The 17,190-nt window shown below is 41.5% G+C and overlaps 1 protein-coding gene across 8 annotated transcripts in view; it reads left to right on the top strand.

Annotated features, from left to right (window-relative positions):
• NHSL1 (NHS like 1) overlaps positions 1-17,190 on the top strand; it is a 247,325-nt gene that overhangs the window by 75,754 nt on the left and 154,381 nt on the right. The window contains exon 1 of one of the 8 annotated variants that reach the window (XM_047860593.1): positions 16,249-16,309. The exons of the other annotated variants lie outside the window; for them this stretch is intronic. Within the exon in view, the coding sequence (XP_047716549.1) occupies positions 16,303-16,309 (7 nt within the window). The 5' untranslated portion in view covers positions 16,249-16,302. Of the gene's footprint in view, positions 1-16,248; positions 16,310-17,190 lie in introns of those variants that run through there. 8 annotated transcript variants of the gene reach the window in all.

Genomic DNA, 17,190 nt, shown 5'->3' with positions numbered 1-17,190 from the left:
CCTCATCATTCATTCATTCACCAAATATTTATTGTGCTCTTTGCTTGGGTCGTGCATTACCCTACTTGGAGAATAATGGAGATGTGCCCTTCTTTAAGGAGTTAGCCAGTAAGAGCCTCACCTCACCTCCTTTGTCTCCGTGTGCTGGAGCTGGGATTTTTACCCTGGGATCCGCGGATTTCTGGGGTAACATTTGTGTGTATATGTGCTCCCTGCAGAAAGTATCCTCAGTGTTCATCAGATTTTCAAAGGCTAAGGACCGCTGCCTTGGATGATTACTTCCCTTGCGTAGATTTTGAAAAGAACTGAAGACTGTATTGGCACTGAACACATTTTTATTGTCCCCTCCATGCCACATGGTCAGCTTGCTTACACAGCTCTCCTGTTTACAGACTCTGTGTGGTCTATTAAATTAGTTCCAAGTAAAGCTTAAGATTCACAGTGTATTTTACATATTCTCTCTTCTATATGTGTTTGGTACAGGTGTGTGATTTTTTCTCTCAAAAGAAAAATTAAAATTGATCTGGAATTTACATTGAACTGCGTTGCCTTGCAACTGTAGCTGTGCCCTTGGTAGCATTTAGTGTGTGTAACATGTTTTCATCTTAAAGGGGTGAGCTGTTCTTATAAAAGAGAGTCAAAGGGAGAGAAGGGGATTTTGGACTAAAATAAGGGATTTTTGGATTGTAAGCATTTATAATGGTAACTTAAAAAATTTTTTTAGTATTTATTTATTTTTGAGAGACAGAAACAGAGTGTGAGTGGGGAGCGGGGCGGGGGGCAGAGAGAGAAGGAGACATAGAATCCAAAGCAGGCTCCAGGCTCTGAGCTGTCAGCACAGAGCCCGACGCGGGGCTTGTCATGACCATGATATCATGACCTGCGCCGAAGTTGGACGCTTAACCGACTGAGCTACCCAGGCGCCCCTATAATGGTAACTTTTAAGTCAGCCTCTTGTCCTTAGACTGTGGGCCACTTGAAGGTAAGGGCCAAACTCAGTCACATTTGCTTCACAGCATCTGGTGTGGAGTCTGGCACTCAGTAGGTATCTAGTAAATATTTGATAAAAGACCTTCTCACATAAACACCATTTCTGTGCAGGTCCCACCAAACTTCATAGTGTTTACCCATGAATGCACAGGAAACCTTTACACTGATCGCAGAATTGTAGTGGCCAGAGCACTGAGTGATGTTTTGTTTTCAAAATGCTCAAAATCCTCAAGTGGTTTCCTCTAGAGGTGCATAAAATACTCTTATTCTCTCAGCAAACTATTCCATTTTAAAACTTAAAACTAATAGTTACATTCTGGTTAATTTTGGGAGTTGAAGGCATCTTTCTCCTTTCCATAAAAGGAAAGTGAGGCTAGCAAATATCAGGAGCTGAATTAATTTTTGTTCGTGTTGACGATTTCTCCGTTTGGAGGGCTTTCTCTGTGGGTGCTGCACATGCTTATGTCCACGATGATGTTCTTTGTAGATTTTTGAACTGTCTAGGAAGGAATTGTTTTAGTTGATCACAGCACAACCGTGTCTTGAAAGTATGAGTTCTTAATGCATATGATCATGAGGATGTGATTCTAAACATTTGTGTATACAGATGGTAAAAAGAACAAAAAACATGCCATATTCATTCCAAGTAGATTCTCTTAGCTGCATTGTCCGTGGAAAATAATAAATACCCCAAATTGTTGGGGAAAGTCTGAAATTAGATTGAATAAACATTTAAAAATAATTCTATTAATATGAAAAACATTTGCATTTTTGTGTAAACTGAAATTAAAAATGCAAATACCCATATTTATGCTGAAGAAATGAAATAAACATGTACAGGATCTGCATGCTGAAAATTATAAAATGCTAATGAAAGAAATCAAAGATGACCTAAATACCTAGAGGCATACGATGTTCATGGATTAGAAGATTCACCATATCATAAAGACATCAGTTCTCCTCTGAATTTATCTTAGATTTAATGTAATTCTTATCAAAGCCTCAGCTATGTTTTCTGTAGAAATAGACAAACTTATTCTAAAATTCCTCTGGAAAAGAAATGGTCGTAGAATAGCCAAAACAACTTTGAAAGAGAAAAAGAAAATGGGACTTAAGTCCTACTCTATAGGCTGAATAATCAAGACATTGTGGTATTGGAGATGAGTAGACGATAAATAGATGAGTAGAGCAGAATAGAGGACTCAGAAATAGATCCATACAAACGTGCTCAGCTTTTGACAGGGAGAAAAACAATTCAAGCCAGGAGGATTGCCTTTTAAATAAATGATGCTGGAGTAATTGAACATCCATTGGCAAAAAAATGAATCTTGACCTAAGCCTTATACCTTATACAAAAATTAACTCAAAATGGATCATGGATTTAATGTAAAATATAAAACTGTACAACTTCTAGAAAAGAAAAAAACACATAGAAAATCTTCAGGACCTGAACTAGAGGACGATATGCACCAGGCTTTTCACTGAAGAGAATACACTGATGATGGCAAATAGCATATGAAAAGACGTCTAACATCATTAGCCATTAGAGAAATGCAAACTAAAACCTTGTAACTAAAACAAAGAGATACCACCACATATCACTCAAATGGCGAAAATAAAAAATAGCACCAAATGCTGGTGAAGATACTGAAAAACCACATCAGTTTTGCATTACTGGTCCAACCACTCTGGAAAATAGTTTGTCACTTCCACTTAAAAGTAAAAATAGACTCAGGGCGCCTGGGTGGCTCAGTTGGTTAAGCATCTGACTCTTGATTTCAGCTCTGGTCATGATCTCACAGTTTGTGGGTTCAAGCCCCATGTTGGGCTCCGTGCTGACAGTGGGGAGCCTACTTGAGATTCTTTCTCTCTCCCTCTCCCTCTGCCCCTCGCCATCTCTCTCAAATAAATAAACTTAAAAAAAAAAAAAAGGACTTGCACTCTTAGGCATATATCTCAGAGAGATGAAAATTTGTGCATGGCGTCAATAGCTTTATTTACAATAACCAAAAACCAGAAAGTACCTAAATGTTCTTTGGTAGTTGAACAAACTGTGGTGCACCCATACCGTGGAATAATAGTAATAAAAAGGTATGAATGATTGATACACAAAACAAAACATGGGTAAACCTTAAGAAAATTATGGTGAGTGAAAAAAAAACTGATCTCAAAAGTAAACATGCTGCAGGATTCCATTTATATAGTCTTCATGAAATAATGACAGAGATGGAGAACAGAGGTTGTCAGGGATTAGGGATGGGATGGATGTGGCTATAAAAGGGGTAGGGAGCATGGGGGGGCCTTATGGTGATGATATGTGTATATAAGTGTGGTGGTGGGTCTGCAGAATGGCATGTAGAATTGCATAGAGTTACATGTGTGCACACACACAAAATGAGCCCACATATAACAGGTAAAATCAGAATAAGAAGTGTGCATTGTACCATTGTCCATTTCCTGGTTCTGACATTGTGGTGTAGTTATGTTAAGATGTTAATGCCGGGACAGGGTGCCTGGGGCTTTCCTGTACGTTTCTTTGTGCCTTGTACATTGATAAGGGTTTCAAAATAACAAGTTTTAAAAAATAAACCTGATGCTTCATCTTCACATCTTAAAAAAAAAAAAATCAGCCTAATTTTTAGTCATCATTTTTCAGTATAAGCATGGCACTGTGTGGTAGTCCTAAGGTGTAATGATACGCTTGTTGTGATTTAGGGGTTTGTAATCTGATAGATCTTGGGAAAAAATTAAGGCCCAGGCACATCAATATTAGCCTCAGTTTTTGTCTTTAAAATAAAGGTGTTCCTGGGGCGCCTGGGTGGCTCCGTCGGTTGAGTGTCCAACTTCGGCTCAGGTCACGATCTCATGGTTGGGTTTGTGAGTTCGAGCCCCGCGTCGGGCTCTGTGCTGACAGCTCAGAGCCTGGAGCCTGCCTCGGATTCTGTGTCTCCCTCTCTCTCTGTTCCTCCTCTGCTCACACTCTGTCTCTGTCTGTCTGTCTGTCTGTCTCTCTAAAAAATAAAGATTAAAATAAATTTAAACAAAGGAATTCCTGAGTTTTTGTGATGCTATTGCCTAATTTAGGAAAAACTCCTGTGGTCAGTATTAGCTATCATTTAAGTTTCACCAAAGAGTAACTTTTTAAAAATCGTATTCCCCTCACATGTGTTTTCTGCACGGCACAAATAGCAACACATGTCCAGAGATGGGACTGAACGCATCACAAAAGGATGAGGAGTGTTTCAAAAGATTACAGAGGATGTTTGATGTTTCCTTAATAACTTAGGTGCTGGTTTAGCCTGAGGTGGGGTATATACGAAACCAGAGCACATAACTTGAACAGCTTGTAAAAATAACTGTGCATACGGTTGCTATGTTAGAATGAAAGAGTTAAAATCAGGCCAAGGAGTATAAACAAGAGGTCCCCAACAATCTTGGTGACTTTGACTTTATTTTTTAAATTTGTAAATTTTTTGTTTTAAATTTTTATTTAAATTCTAGTTAGTTAACATATAGTGTAATATTGGTTTCACGAGTAGAATTTGTTGATTCATCACTTACGTATGAGCACCTATATATGTGCCACATAACAAGTGCCCTCCTTAATACCCGTCACCCATCTAGCCCATCCTCTGCCCACCTCCCTCCAGCAATCCTCAGTTCTCTATATTTAAGGGTCTCTTATGGTTTGCCTCCCCACCTCTCTCTGTTTTTTTTCTTCCTTTCCCTATGTTCTTCTGTTTTGTTTCTTAAATTCCACATATGAGTGAAATCATATGGCATTTGTCTTTCTCTGACTGACTTATTTTGCTTAGCATAATACACTAGGTTTTTTGGTCCTTCTTTTCCAGTTAATCCAAATTCTGTCCTCTACATTTAATCTCTTAAAAGGCAAATGAAGGTACATAATATTGGAATAAAATTCTTTGTCTCTGGTTGGATTTAATGTTTCCATAATCATCATCAAAAAATACTTTTAGATGGTTAACAATTGACTTACAAATGGCGGTCCTTTCTAAGTAGCTACACAATGATACCTGTGGGCATTTCAGCTGTTTTTGTGGGATGAATTTTCCAAAGGACATTTTGAAATATTGGATGTTGGGATTATTAGAAAACATCATTTTCCCCTCTCACAAATTAAAGTTTTGGATCCCCACAATTGCCAAACATATAAATTCTAATGAGGATTAAGATCTAAGTGTCTGAATTCTCTGCTTACTAGAAACATTAAGGTTATTAAAAGTATCAAAAATTATTTTTCCATTTAAATGTACTGTAATTTAATAGAAGAGAAATGACCTGAACCTGAGGAAGCATGGATTGCAATTGATTTAACTTAACACTGTTCTCTTTTGATTAAAAAGTAAAAGTTTAAAACTATTTAGAAAGAAAATTCTTTTATTTTATTTTTTTAATTTTATTAAAAAAAAAAATTTTTTTTTCAACGTTTATTTATTTTTTTGGGACAGAGAGAGAGAGAGCATGAATGGGGGAGGGGCAGAGAGAGAGGGAGACACAGAGTTGGAAACAGGCTCCAGGCTCTGAGCCATCAGCCCAGAGCCCGACGCGGGGCTCGAACTCATGGACCGCGAGATCGTGACCTGGCCGAAGTCGGACGCTTAACCGACTGCGCCACCCAGGCGCCCCTAGAAAGAAAATTCTTTTTTTTTTTTTAATTTTTTTTTCAACGTTTATTTATTTTTTTGGGACAGAGAGAGAGAGAGCATGAATGGGGGAGGGGCAGAGAGAGAGGGAGACACAGAGTTGGAAACAGGCTCCAGGCTCTGAGCCATCAGCCCAGAGCCCGACGCGGGGCTCGAACTCATGGACCGCGAGATCGTGACCTGGCTGAAGTCGGACGCTTAACCGACTGCGCCACCCAGGCGCCCCTAGAAAGAAAATTCTTAAGGTTTGTGTTGCTCAGCAAGCTAGAGTTTAATGCCCCTGGATAGTGCCGATAAACACTTCATTTTTGCAGCAGGCATTGCTAAATTAAACTTTAAAGAAGGCAGCAAGAGAACATCAAAACACCTCCATTTTTGCTTCATTTTAAATTTACTACATTCTTCATCTGGGCATCCAGAGTATCATATCCTGAATTATTTTCAGCACCAATCAACCTAGAAGACATGCAGATGATGTTGGAAAGTTAGTTTCTAGACTTCCTACAGGTGTAAACCTCACTCAACCTGAGACCTGGCCTTGAGATCAGATTGGACCCAACCGAACCTCTGTCATTTGATAACCACAAGGTATCCCAAGCACTGGAGGTTTCTAGAGTATCTGGGTTACACACTGGGGTAGATAAGCCGATTCTAATTTTGTTAGCACCATTATTTCTGCAGTTATTATACAAGGAAGAAAAAAGACTGAAGAGTTCCAGATCATTTGCATACCGTGCAGGTTCCCATAAAACATCACGTGGTGTTGAATTCGTGTTGACAAAAGTATATAAGAGAATTCAGAACAGCTAGGTAGCTCGGAATGTTTGATTAGATTATCACGTGTCCCTGTGTTGAGAGGTAACAAACAAATCTGATCCTCATTTCACAGCTGGATGAACTTGAACACCCAGAGAGAAATGGTGTGCTGACATTCAAGCAGGGCACCTGCCGGAAAGCTGCGCTCTGAACTCTGAACTTTGACTTTCACATCTTGTGCAATCTAATGACTGAAAACATGAGAGTGACCTGAATTAAAAAGAAATGTGCAGAAGGCCATTTACTGTAATTTCATCTTCAGTATAGTGCTTAGGGTGTGAGGATGCTGCCGTCCTAGAAGGAACAGAGGCAGGATTGAGCATGGGGTAGAACCCTATACTTTCTTCCTGCTCACCACAGGGGAAGGCTGCCATCATTTTTGTTGGTTTGCACAAATCTGAATCTGTGAGCGTGGCGGAGAAAAGATCCAGGCTCACATTTTTTTTTTTTATTAGTACTTAGAAAATACACAAATGATGTCTAGGAGGGTGGCAGCTGGTTCTGTTAGGGATGGATCGTCAGCAGGGTTTGGGAGAGTTGAGGCGGGCAGGCAGCTACATGAAAGTGTTAGGCTATCCTTTAGGTCGATCCGTGGTTCTCTCTTGTAACTACTATTTTGTGATATCCTTTTCCTCCCTGGAAATGGGAATTTCTTAGTCCTTGCAAACTATCTGTACACGAAAGACTTAAAAGTCAATATGATGCCCTAACAGTAACACAAGGGGCAATGAAAGGACCCTCGGTAGCTTTTCTTACTTGTTGCTCTGACGAAACTATACTAGAAAGTGTCACGAGACAAGCAGGTGCTTACCTGATGTGGAATGTCATGATAAGAAAGCTGGTGACTCAAGCACTCTGAGCCCTGGTGTGGTCACTGTTGCAGCTTTCCGAAATGGTGAACAATTGTCGAGAAAATTCCAAACGAAGCAAACTAAAACGATTCTTTCAATGTCAGCGGGTATCGGCATTGCTGGAAAACTTAGCGTACGTTAAAGCCCAGCACAAAGACTTTATTTTGATATAAAGTAGAAATGAGTTTCCGAGCTCAGATAATATGAAAAATTTGTTTGTCTTGACTGACATAAATCTAGAGCTTTTGAAATCTGTGATGCATGCAAGACTATATACTGTCCCTGTGTCCAGTGTCCCTGCTGCCTGCCCACAGAATGCCCGTGATCTGACGAGCTGAAATGTAGCACACATTTCTGAGATGCCTGCTAAGGAGAGGTACGCTTTCCAGGGAGAACTGCTGTTCGTTTGCTGCTGCTTTTGATGACTTTCCTACTTTTTAGTTGAAGTCACACTGTCATACCTTCTGCTAATTTCTCCTGCTCTCATTGGATGTAGTTATGGGTGTGGATGGGGGAGAAAGATTGTAGTTTGTAGTGGTGGGGAGGATTTTGATGAGTTTTGCAATATTTTATGAGGGAAGGTGGGTCTCTACCTTTGATAGTGCTTTTGCCCCTGAAAAGTATCATCGGCCTGACCTCATTGTCTCCATAGTTAAGCTGGAGATAATACTGAACATTTTTTAAATGTTTATTTTTACTCAAGGGAGAGAGACAGAGAGGGAGGGAGGGAGGGTGAGGGAGAGAGAGAACGAGCAGGGGAGGGGCAGAGAGAGAGAGAGAGGAAGACACAGAATCCGAAGCAGGCTCCAGACTCTGAGCTGTCAGCACAGAGCCTGATGTGGGGCTCGAACCCATGAACCATGAGATCATGACCTGAGCTGAAGTCAGACACTTAACTGACTGAGCCACCCAGGTGCCCCGAGCTGGAGATAATATTTAAAAACTATTGTGAAAGGATTGTTAATGGGATTTTGTTTTGAAGCCCTCAACTCTTCATTGACTATAGAATTTCAAAATCTTGAAAACACCTAATTTTGGTCATCAGAGCGGATTTGGTCATTGATAGCTGAGTATGACTCTGTAACTTATCAGACTTATGTTTGACTAGTGTGTACCAGCAATCAAACTGATGGGATAGACACAGTATTTGCTCTAACATAATAGCAGTGATTGGTTATAATATTGTCCTCAAATAATGTTAATTGTGTTGCATTTCAGATGTGACGCCTCATGAACGTATGCTTCTCTGCGTGTCTCATTCCCACCCCTGATGCCCAGCGCCAAGGCTGTTCAGGGGCCCTGATCCCCAGATTCAGCACATTGGGCTGGGCTGAGCACCAGTCCCAAGCCGGCCAGTCAGTTTCTCCTCTTGGGAATTGGTATTGTAACAGAGGGAGAGGGAAAGGAGAGGAGGAGAGGGAAAGAAAGAGAGAAATTTGATTAGACTTGAATGCTAGGGCTGAAAGAAGGCGTGGTTCTTTCTGAAGACTGAGGGAAGGATCTATTCTAGGCCTCTCTTTGGCCTGTAGACAGCCATCTTCACATTCTTCTATCTGAGTCTATCTCTACATACACATTTCCCCTTTTTAGAGGGATAACAATAAGGATAAGACATGGGATTCGAGCTACCGTAATGATCTCATTTTGACTTGATTATCTCTTTTAAGACCATATCCTCAAATAAGGTCGCATTCTGAGGTACTGGAGTTTAGGATTCCAGTATATCTTGTTGGGGGGGGGGGGCGGTGCACAATTCAACCATCAGAGATGTTCTAAGCCCATATCTTACCACGTGCACTGGGGAGCACAGGAAGATGATTTGTAAAAAGGAAAAATAAGGCACAAACAAGACATGGCCAGAAATAACTTCATGGATTCCCGACTTGTCATTTCCAATTTTTTTCTGGAGCTCAGTGTATTCCTAATGTCGGTTTCTGTGAGCTACCATTGTGGCCTTCCAGTATATTCCCCTTGCTTAAATTTGGTTAAGGTGATTCCTGCTATTTTTAGCTAAGGGATGCTAATTAAGAAGAGAACCCAAGTGAGACCCGCATTGTGGTGTGCTACTTTAAGGAGCTGGGGATTGATTACCTTGTAGGTTTTGTGAGGCTGTCACTGGTTAGATGGGCTACAAAAAGAAAGCAGGAAGGACCATTAGAAGCCTGCTGTGATCAAATCATGAGGTAATGGAGGGAAGGTCAGAAAGGAGCCAGTAGATATCAGACTCTTTTCAGAGTCCCTGTTACTGTATTTTGTGGACTAAATATTTGTGTTTCCCCCACATTCATATGTTTAACTCCTAAACCCCAATGTGATGGCTTTAGGAGATGGGTCCTTTGGGAGCTAAAGCCATGAAGGTGGAGCTCTCGCAAATGAGATTAGTGCCCTTCTAGGAAGAGACATGAGACCCTGCTTCTTCTGTCTGTTCTCTGCATGTGAAGACTCGATGGGGAGACCACCATAAGCAAACCAGGAAGCAGGCCTTCACCAGACCCTGGATCTGCCACTCAGCCAGTGGTATTTTTGTCATAGCAACCTCAGCTGACTAAGGCACAGTATAAATCCATGCATTTAATTAGGCTTGAGTGAAGGATGTGGATTAAAAAGATACAGAGAGGGGTGTCCGGATGGCTCAGTCAGTTAAGCGTCTGACTTCGGCTCACGTTGTGATCTCACGGCTTGTGGGTCTGAGCCCCATGTCGGGCTCTGTGCAGTCAGTGCAGAGCCCGCTTTGGATCCTCTTGCCCGCCCTTCTCTCTGCCCCTACCCCACTTGTGCTCTCTCTCTGTCTCTCTCCAAGTAAATAAATACTTAAAAAAATAAATAAATAAAGAGATAGAAAGAAGGAAAGTGAGGAGTGCATGTGGATTTTGAACTTTCTATCTTGGGTTTGGTATTAACCAGCCAGAGGACAGGATGACTGTGTTTGAGGGCGGACCCTGAGGTTTGATCTGGGAGTGCTGAGACTGAGGGCCTGCAGGGCGGTCGGATGGAGATGGCCAGGACAGAAGCTGGGTATGGTGACTGGAGCGCGGGAGCTGGAAACATTGTAGTCATTTTATTTATTTATTAAAAAAAAATTTTTTTTTTCAACATTTATTTATTTTTGGGACAGAGAGAGACAGAGCATGAACGGGGGAGGGGCAGAGAGAGAGGGAGACACAGAATCGGAAGCAGGCTCCAGGCTCTGAGCCATCAGCCCAGAGCCTGACGCGGGGCTCGAACTCACGGGCCACGAGATCGTGACCTGGCTGAAGTCGGACGCTTAACCAACTGCGCCACCCAGGCGCCCCTGTAGTCATTTTAACATGTGATGGTGTTTGAAGCCATGTTGACCAGAAGATATCACCAGGAAGTAGAAGAGAGAACCCCCGAAAGGGCCATTTGTGACCGTCACCGTTTGAGGGACCATCAGAAGAGGATCAGGAAAGAAGACTAAGGTGGAGAAGCAGCCTTCTGATGTAGCAACTAGGTTTCAACAGACTCCCCAAACAACAGAATAATGAGAGCAAAAGTTGTGAAGCTGAGCTCTTGTGTGCTAGGGCACACAAGCGTGCAACAAAAAAACCTGAAATAACATAGATTGTTACTTCAAGATTGTAAGAAGGGAAGAGAATGATTGCTCAAGAGGAAGGCAGGATAGAAGGAATGTTCCCACATGCAGGGGGAAATCCCTGTTCTTTCCAAGCTATGCTACTTAAAATAGCCATTATTCATTGAGGCCTGCAGAGTGTCGGGCTAAATGCTCGACGTGCATTATCCAGTGTGCCCCTTCCACAGACCAGTGAGACTGTAGAGAGGAGTTAAGCAGGTAAGATATTTCTGCCATCCTGCAAATCTATGCAACTTGTACAGTGTTGAGCCAGTAAAGCAGCCAGTCGGTCTGAACCCAAAGTTACCCCATCCCTCATATTCATCCCCTACCCTCTAACAATATAACACAATGAATTCAAAGAATCAGCTAAGTACAAGAAAATGCAGACAAGGAATTTAGGCCATCTTCTGGAATTTATAAGATGGGATTTGGCAAACATCCTATGTTATTGAATTAAAGGAACAATAATAAGTTGAAAACAAATTGTAAATGTCAGTAAGAGGCACAGAGGTCCTGTTTTGTTTAGAGAGAAATTGGCCCCAGGGTTAAATGTGTAAATGAAATAATAGGGGTGGAAATGAAAGGCTCATTGGGTGGTGATCAGGGAAAAAATCAGGTAATGGAAAGCTAGATGAGCACTTTCAATAAAGGTCAATGATACAAGAAAGGTCACCACTAAGAGAACAATTAACCAACCTGGACACACTTGTCAGAAAGCAAGAAAGGCGTGAGTTTGAGACTGAATTAGGAGATGAGAAAGTCAAAGATTAATGCAGGATAATTGAATAGAAAGCGTGTCATGAAGAAGGAGGACCTCCCCCTGCCCCTGCGATGAATATCGGTAGAGACGAAAGGGGAGAAATTAATGAACTAAAGTTGTTCTTCACTGGGTAAGTCAAATGAAAGTGTGACATTAATGCATGTCATGTCTTTTCTGGTATGTGTAAAAGGGCGCATGTGAAATAAAACCACACGTTGACAAATTAAAAACTTATCTCTCATTTATTGTAGTAATGCCTACTAACTCACATTCTCCCGCCTTCCCGACCAGGAGCCCTGACTTGTTTTGCCAGGAGCCAACCATTTGATACTCATCCTGTCTTCTTCTTGGGTCCCAATCCACTGAGTACTTAGTGGTCCTCAATAAATACCTGTTAATTCCGTGTGTTCTTTTGTTTCCATTTGAGGCAGGAAATTTAAGAGATTAAAGTCTTTGTTAGATCATTTTAGGTACTTGATCGACAGTTCACTAGCTCAATTAAATAAATGCTATTCTGAACTAAGAACTAGGGAATGTTAAGTTTACATTAGATTTTCACATTATTAGAAAATGATGTCGATTATCCCTTGGTTTACAATTACAAATTTGTATTTCTCTTCATTATTGTATTTTTAACCTACGATGTCCTTGGAATTTATGGGGTTTTGTTTGTTTGTTTTTAATTTGAGAGGGAGAGAGAGAGAGAGAGTCAGAATGTGAGCAGGGGAGGGGCAGAGGGAGACACAGAATCTGAAGCAGGCTCCAGGCTCTGAGCTGTCAGCACAGGGCCCGACACGGGGCTCGAACTCCAGAACCTTGAGATCATGACCTGAGCCGAAGTCGGACGCTTAATCAACTAAGCCACTCAGGTGCCTCCAAGATGTCCTTGGAATTTTAATTCCAAGATGTTGGAAAACCTAATAGGTACTTTTATATTTAAGTGTAACTTTGTCAAATCGATACAAGACTGTATGCTACATAAGAGAACAATGTTATATTTTGTTGTTTCTTTTGAACTTTTAATTCAAAGATGACATATGCATATAGCAGGTGCATCATATGTAAGTGCTTTTTAACTTGCAGATGCCTGGGGCGCCTGGGTGGCTCAGTCGGTTGGGCAACTGACTTCAGCTCAGGTCATGATCTCGTGGTCTGTGAGTTCGAGCCCCACATTGGGCTCTGTGCTGAGAGCTCAGAGCCTGGAGCCTGTTTCAGATTCTGTCTCCCTCTCTCTGACCTTCCCCCATTCATGCTCTGTCTCTCTCTGTGTCTAAAATGAATAATCATTAAGAAAAAAAATTAATTAACTTGCAGATGCCTTACTGTTTATTGAACAGGTTCATAGTGGAGTTAGTTTGTCCTGCTTCTTGCACTTTAAATGGATTGTGATGTCCAGTAATGTGATGCCCAGTAATGGATTGTGATTCTCCCTAATGTGCGTTTGCTAAAGGAAGCAAGAAAGACAATGATAATATTCAAATAACAAAAAAAGGAATGTCGTTTACATGCGACCCACTAGAAGTAAGGCAGATTAGGCTTTTTGTATACTACTCACTATTTGGAGGTCTTAACCTTTTGATTCCAGGGTAGAAATCTTGTGCACTTGAGAAACCTTTGTTGATAGAGGTGTTTTGTTTATTTGTTTTTGTTTGTGCTTAACTCATGCAAGGTTGGAATAATTTGCTACTGCTTCTTCTAGAGACTGTTTTACAGGGTTATTTCCTTGAAGCGTTGAGAGTTCTCCCCGTGTCCCCAGTTGAATCTAGGTGAAAAATGGATGTGACCTGAAAAGGTTACACGACCTCCTGAATCCTTAGGAGAAGCTCTGCTAAATTAATTGCAGCCAACTCCTTGGGATGCCCTTTTGTGGTGCCGTCGGTTCTTTCAAGAATCTTGGATATTTTGCCAAATGTACCACCCCTCTGTAATCTTAAGACTATTAACAAATGGAATCCTGTTCAGTATATGCCATGATTGTGGAACAATCCACTGAGTCCATCAAAATCCTATTTTGACTTGTCCACATCATCCCCTTAGTCTGTTTTTAGATTTATTAAGTACTTTTCATGCAAGTGATGAAAAAGCTTTCATTTAAGAAATTATTTCCACATGACCCTAGAGGCTTCCCATTGTAGTTTAGCAATAGTTGACGCGCTCCGTCGATTGTTGGACAGTGCAAAGTGGAGTCCATGCTGGCATGTCCGGGAACCCTATTCCTAGAGCCAGGAGAGTCTCGGGGGTGGTAACAGAACCCCTTCATTTGACCGTCAGAAGCCCCAAGAGTTGTAGCAACCTCTCCAGGCTGACTCTACTGGTCAGGCAGTGACAGTTCGGACTCTGTTCTTTTTACATCAGATTGACCCTTGAATACCTAGAGACTTTCAGATACTTGCCAAAGCAATGCCTTTCTAGTTGCTTTCTAGTGCTTTCTAGTAGCACAAGAGCTACGAGGGAAGAGGTGCTTTCATCCTGGATATTCTTGTTTTAAGTTTTCCAAGAGAGATTTAGGACCTCTTTTTCTCCTTGGGGTGAGAAGGAGTGCAAAGTGCGAAAGGAGAAAGAGACCAGAAATGCCACCACGCTGTTAATAAGGAGGAGAAAGGTGGCCATATACGATAGGCTAAGTAAATACGCTGTGGGAAGAAAACTGTTTTTCAGAAATCACTTTCCCTTGTAGGGGACTGACCTATTTATGAGTCCCCCCTGGAGGCCTACACCCTGGGCCGTGTAGCCTACAGTAGTCTTGGCTTTAGCACAGTGGATCTTCCTGGGTTTGACTTCCTCAGGTGTTGTCCACAGGTTGAAGCCATGTAACGAAATGTTGAGCCCCCAGTTACGGTCATGTGCTGGGTGGGCTGTGTGGGGGGACGGGGGCTGAGGCATGTGTGAACCGCAGACACCCCCTTGCAGCCATCTGCACCTGCAAGGCCTTGGTGGGGTGCTCCTTGTTGTAAGCAATACAACAGAGGAGTATGTTTGTGTTTCCTTGTGGAAAAGGCCCAGACAAGAAAAAGGCCACCTGTGGATGCTATTGATTTGTGTGTAAACTTGGGGACTCATTAAAATGTTACTAGGTAGCCCTTCCCTTAGTGATGTCGGTGTGCCCAATTTACAGCACATGCGCAATCAATTATTTCTCTATTGACTTCATCTTCCTAGGAAGCAGAATGGCGGTTTTCGGCTCTGGCGGTTGCCCTTTGGGAACCATGTTGGATTCTGTAGATTTGGCACTGGGCCGTGCATCCGTAGCGTTAAAAGCTCCCTAGGTGATTCTGATGGATGGCCGTGGTTAAAAACCACCGAAATAGACTAGAGCATGTAGATCAAAGAGTCCAGGGGCAATACACGACTACCCTGATTCATTCTGCAGGAACAGGTATAGGGGCTGTTGCTTAGAGCCAGGGAGCAATTTCGGAAGCCCTGGGGAATTGGCAGTCTGGTTGGCAATGAGAAGTTAAGCTATGAAGGGTTTAGCTCTGTTAGGCTCCTTCTCCCAATTCCAATTTGACTTAACATGGAGACTCTCAACTTATCCTGGAATGGCTGTGAATGGGAACCTATTGTTCTCTGCTACTAAAGACCAGAAATATATGATGCTTTTAGAAAAGTCATTTCTCCACTCTTGGAAGGTACTGAACAAGTGTAGTGTGCTTTTCATAGATTATTCCCAACATCCATCCCCCTCACCTCCAGATAATAAATGTAACCAAATAAACAGAAATTTCCCCCTCCCCCTAGTCTTGGAAATTTACAGCATCATTAGCATATCAAAGGCTGGGAGAGTCCTGCTGTTAACAAAAACAAAAAAACTTTTTGAAACTTTGTTTGAGTTAAAACAAACTTATTTGCATAGGAAGAGACTTTTTACTTCTATACCTTCAACGGGGCTCTTTTCCCTTAACACTGGTTTTGGAAGGACTGGCCAAGTCCCTTTTTGATTCAGTAATTTTCTTAACAGTTAATTTCTGACAGATGAACCTCTTTTTAAAATCCCCTTTGAAGTTGGACTGAATTAACAAATGGAAGGCTTGGCAGAGCAGTTTACTAATTCATAACTATATCCCTCTGCTTTCTTTGTGTTGCTAAGTACTATAATCTTTGACCTGAAAGGAAGAATCTGCTAACAAGTAAATATTTAAAAGGCCCCATGAAGTATAATGTGCATGAGTTTGTGCCTGGGGAGCCCGTCTGCTGGATGAAAGAAATGACTCACTTTTCATCTCCTAAATAGGCTGTTGTTTTACAGTAGGTTGAAAGGAAGTATTTTAAGTGCTAAGAGTCAGATCTCTCTTTATTTTTAGATTTAGTTAGCCATTTGCTTCACTGATTCGAAGGTGGCACGGTAAGTCATGATTCCTAAGTGTGTTAGTACCCTGGACGAGTGAGTTAGCATTCCTGTGAATGAATGACCTCTGTGCTCCCAAGGACTACTTGGAACACAGTTCGAGGAAACAGAAACATGACTCATTGATGTGCTTGAAGCGTATCAGAGGGGACTCACTCACTCCAGAGCCAGACCTGAAGTGTGGTAAAGCAGGCAGAGCTCAGATGGGGTGATACCAGGGCTCTGGTCCCGACGACGGGAGTGGTCTCGCTACCAAACATCCTTGCCTTCTGCGCCTAATGGGAGGTGTGAATTACTTGTTGTTAGCATAGCTTCTGGCTTGAAGCTTAATGCGTCTTTGAGTTGTACTGATTTTCTGGTTTGCATGGAAATGGGTGTGTGTGTGTGTTTTAATGACCTTCAGATGGGATTCATCAAGGCTCCGTGAAATGAACCTTTGTTTTTAAGATTTGAAGTGAACTGTCATAGCAGTTCAACTAGGGGAGTCCACAACAGGAAGTGAGGAAGCAACTTCACTTTGATTTATAAGGCTGTGGACTACTGATTTTCCGTGGCTGTGGCATCTGGTATATAGAATGATGAATATGTGATACCATTGGAGAAAGGTTCTTTACTGTTTAAAGGGAAACGTTCTGCTCTATCAGGATTTCTTTTCACAAGCTATAAAACAGTTCCTAGCTACCTTGTTTGATGTGCCTTACTATGGTTTTTAGAAAGTGTTAGATCACCCTACTGAAATATATCCCAGATATTTTTCCTGAGCAAATAGCGATCTGCATATCTGACACTTCCCACTTTTTCACTCTTGCTACAGAGTTTCCGCAGTGATTATTGTATAAAAATAATCTTGTGTTCTATTATTTTCATTCAGTGAAACCTAGATTGACAGGTACCTTGAAATGTTGGTGCTGTGCATGTGAATTACCTATGTATTCTTTAAAAGTGATAATCTGGTTTATCTGGTATTATGTTTGGGCAGCCGGTAGTGCCGTTTTCTTGAGGATCATGATTCATTCTCTTTAGTTTTATTATGGCTGTGAGGATACAATAATTGTCATAGAATAATCGTGCAAAAAAATCCCTCCAAAATATTTCAAACGGTAACTTTCAAAGTTAAATATTTGAAAATTTCTGTAATTTTATCTTTTTTCTGCAGCTTAAGCCAC

This window comes from Prionailurus viverrinus, chromosome B2 (genome assembly GCF_022837055.1).
Source record: "Prionailurus viverrinus isolate Anna chromosome B2, UM_Priviv_1.0, whole genome shotgun sequence".
In the NCBI taxonomy this organism is placed as follows: domain Eukaryota; kingdom Metazoa; phylum Chordata; class Mammalia; order Carnivora; family Felidae; genus Prionailurus; species Prionailurus viverrinus.
Note: the sequence above shows the minus strand (reverse complement) of the source record. Positions and strands in the feature narration are given on the sequence as shown.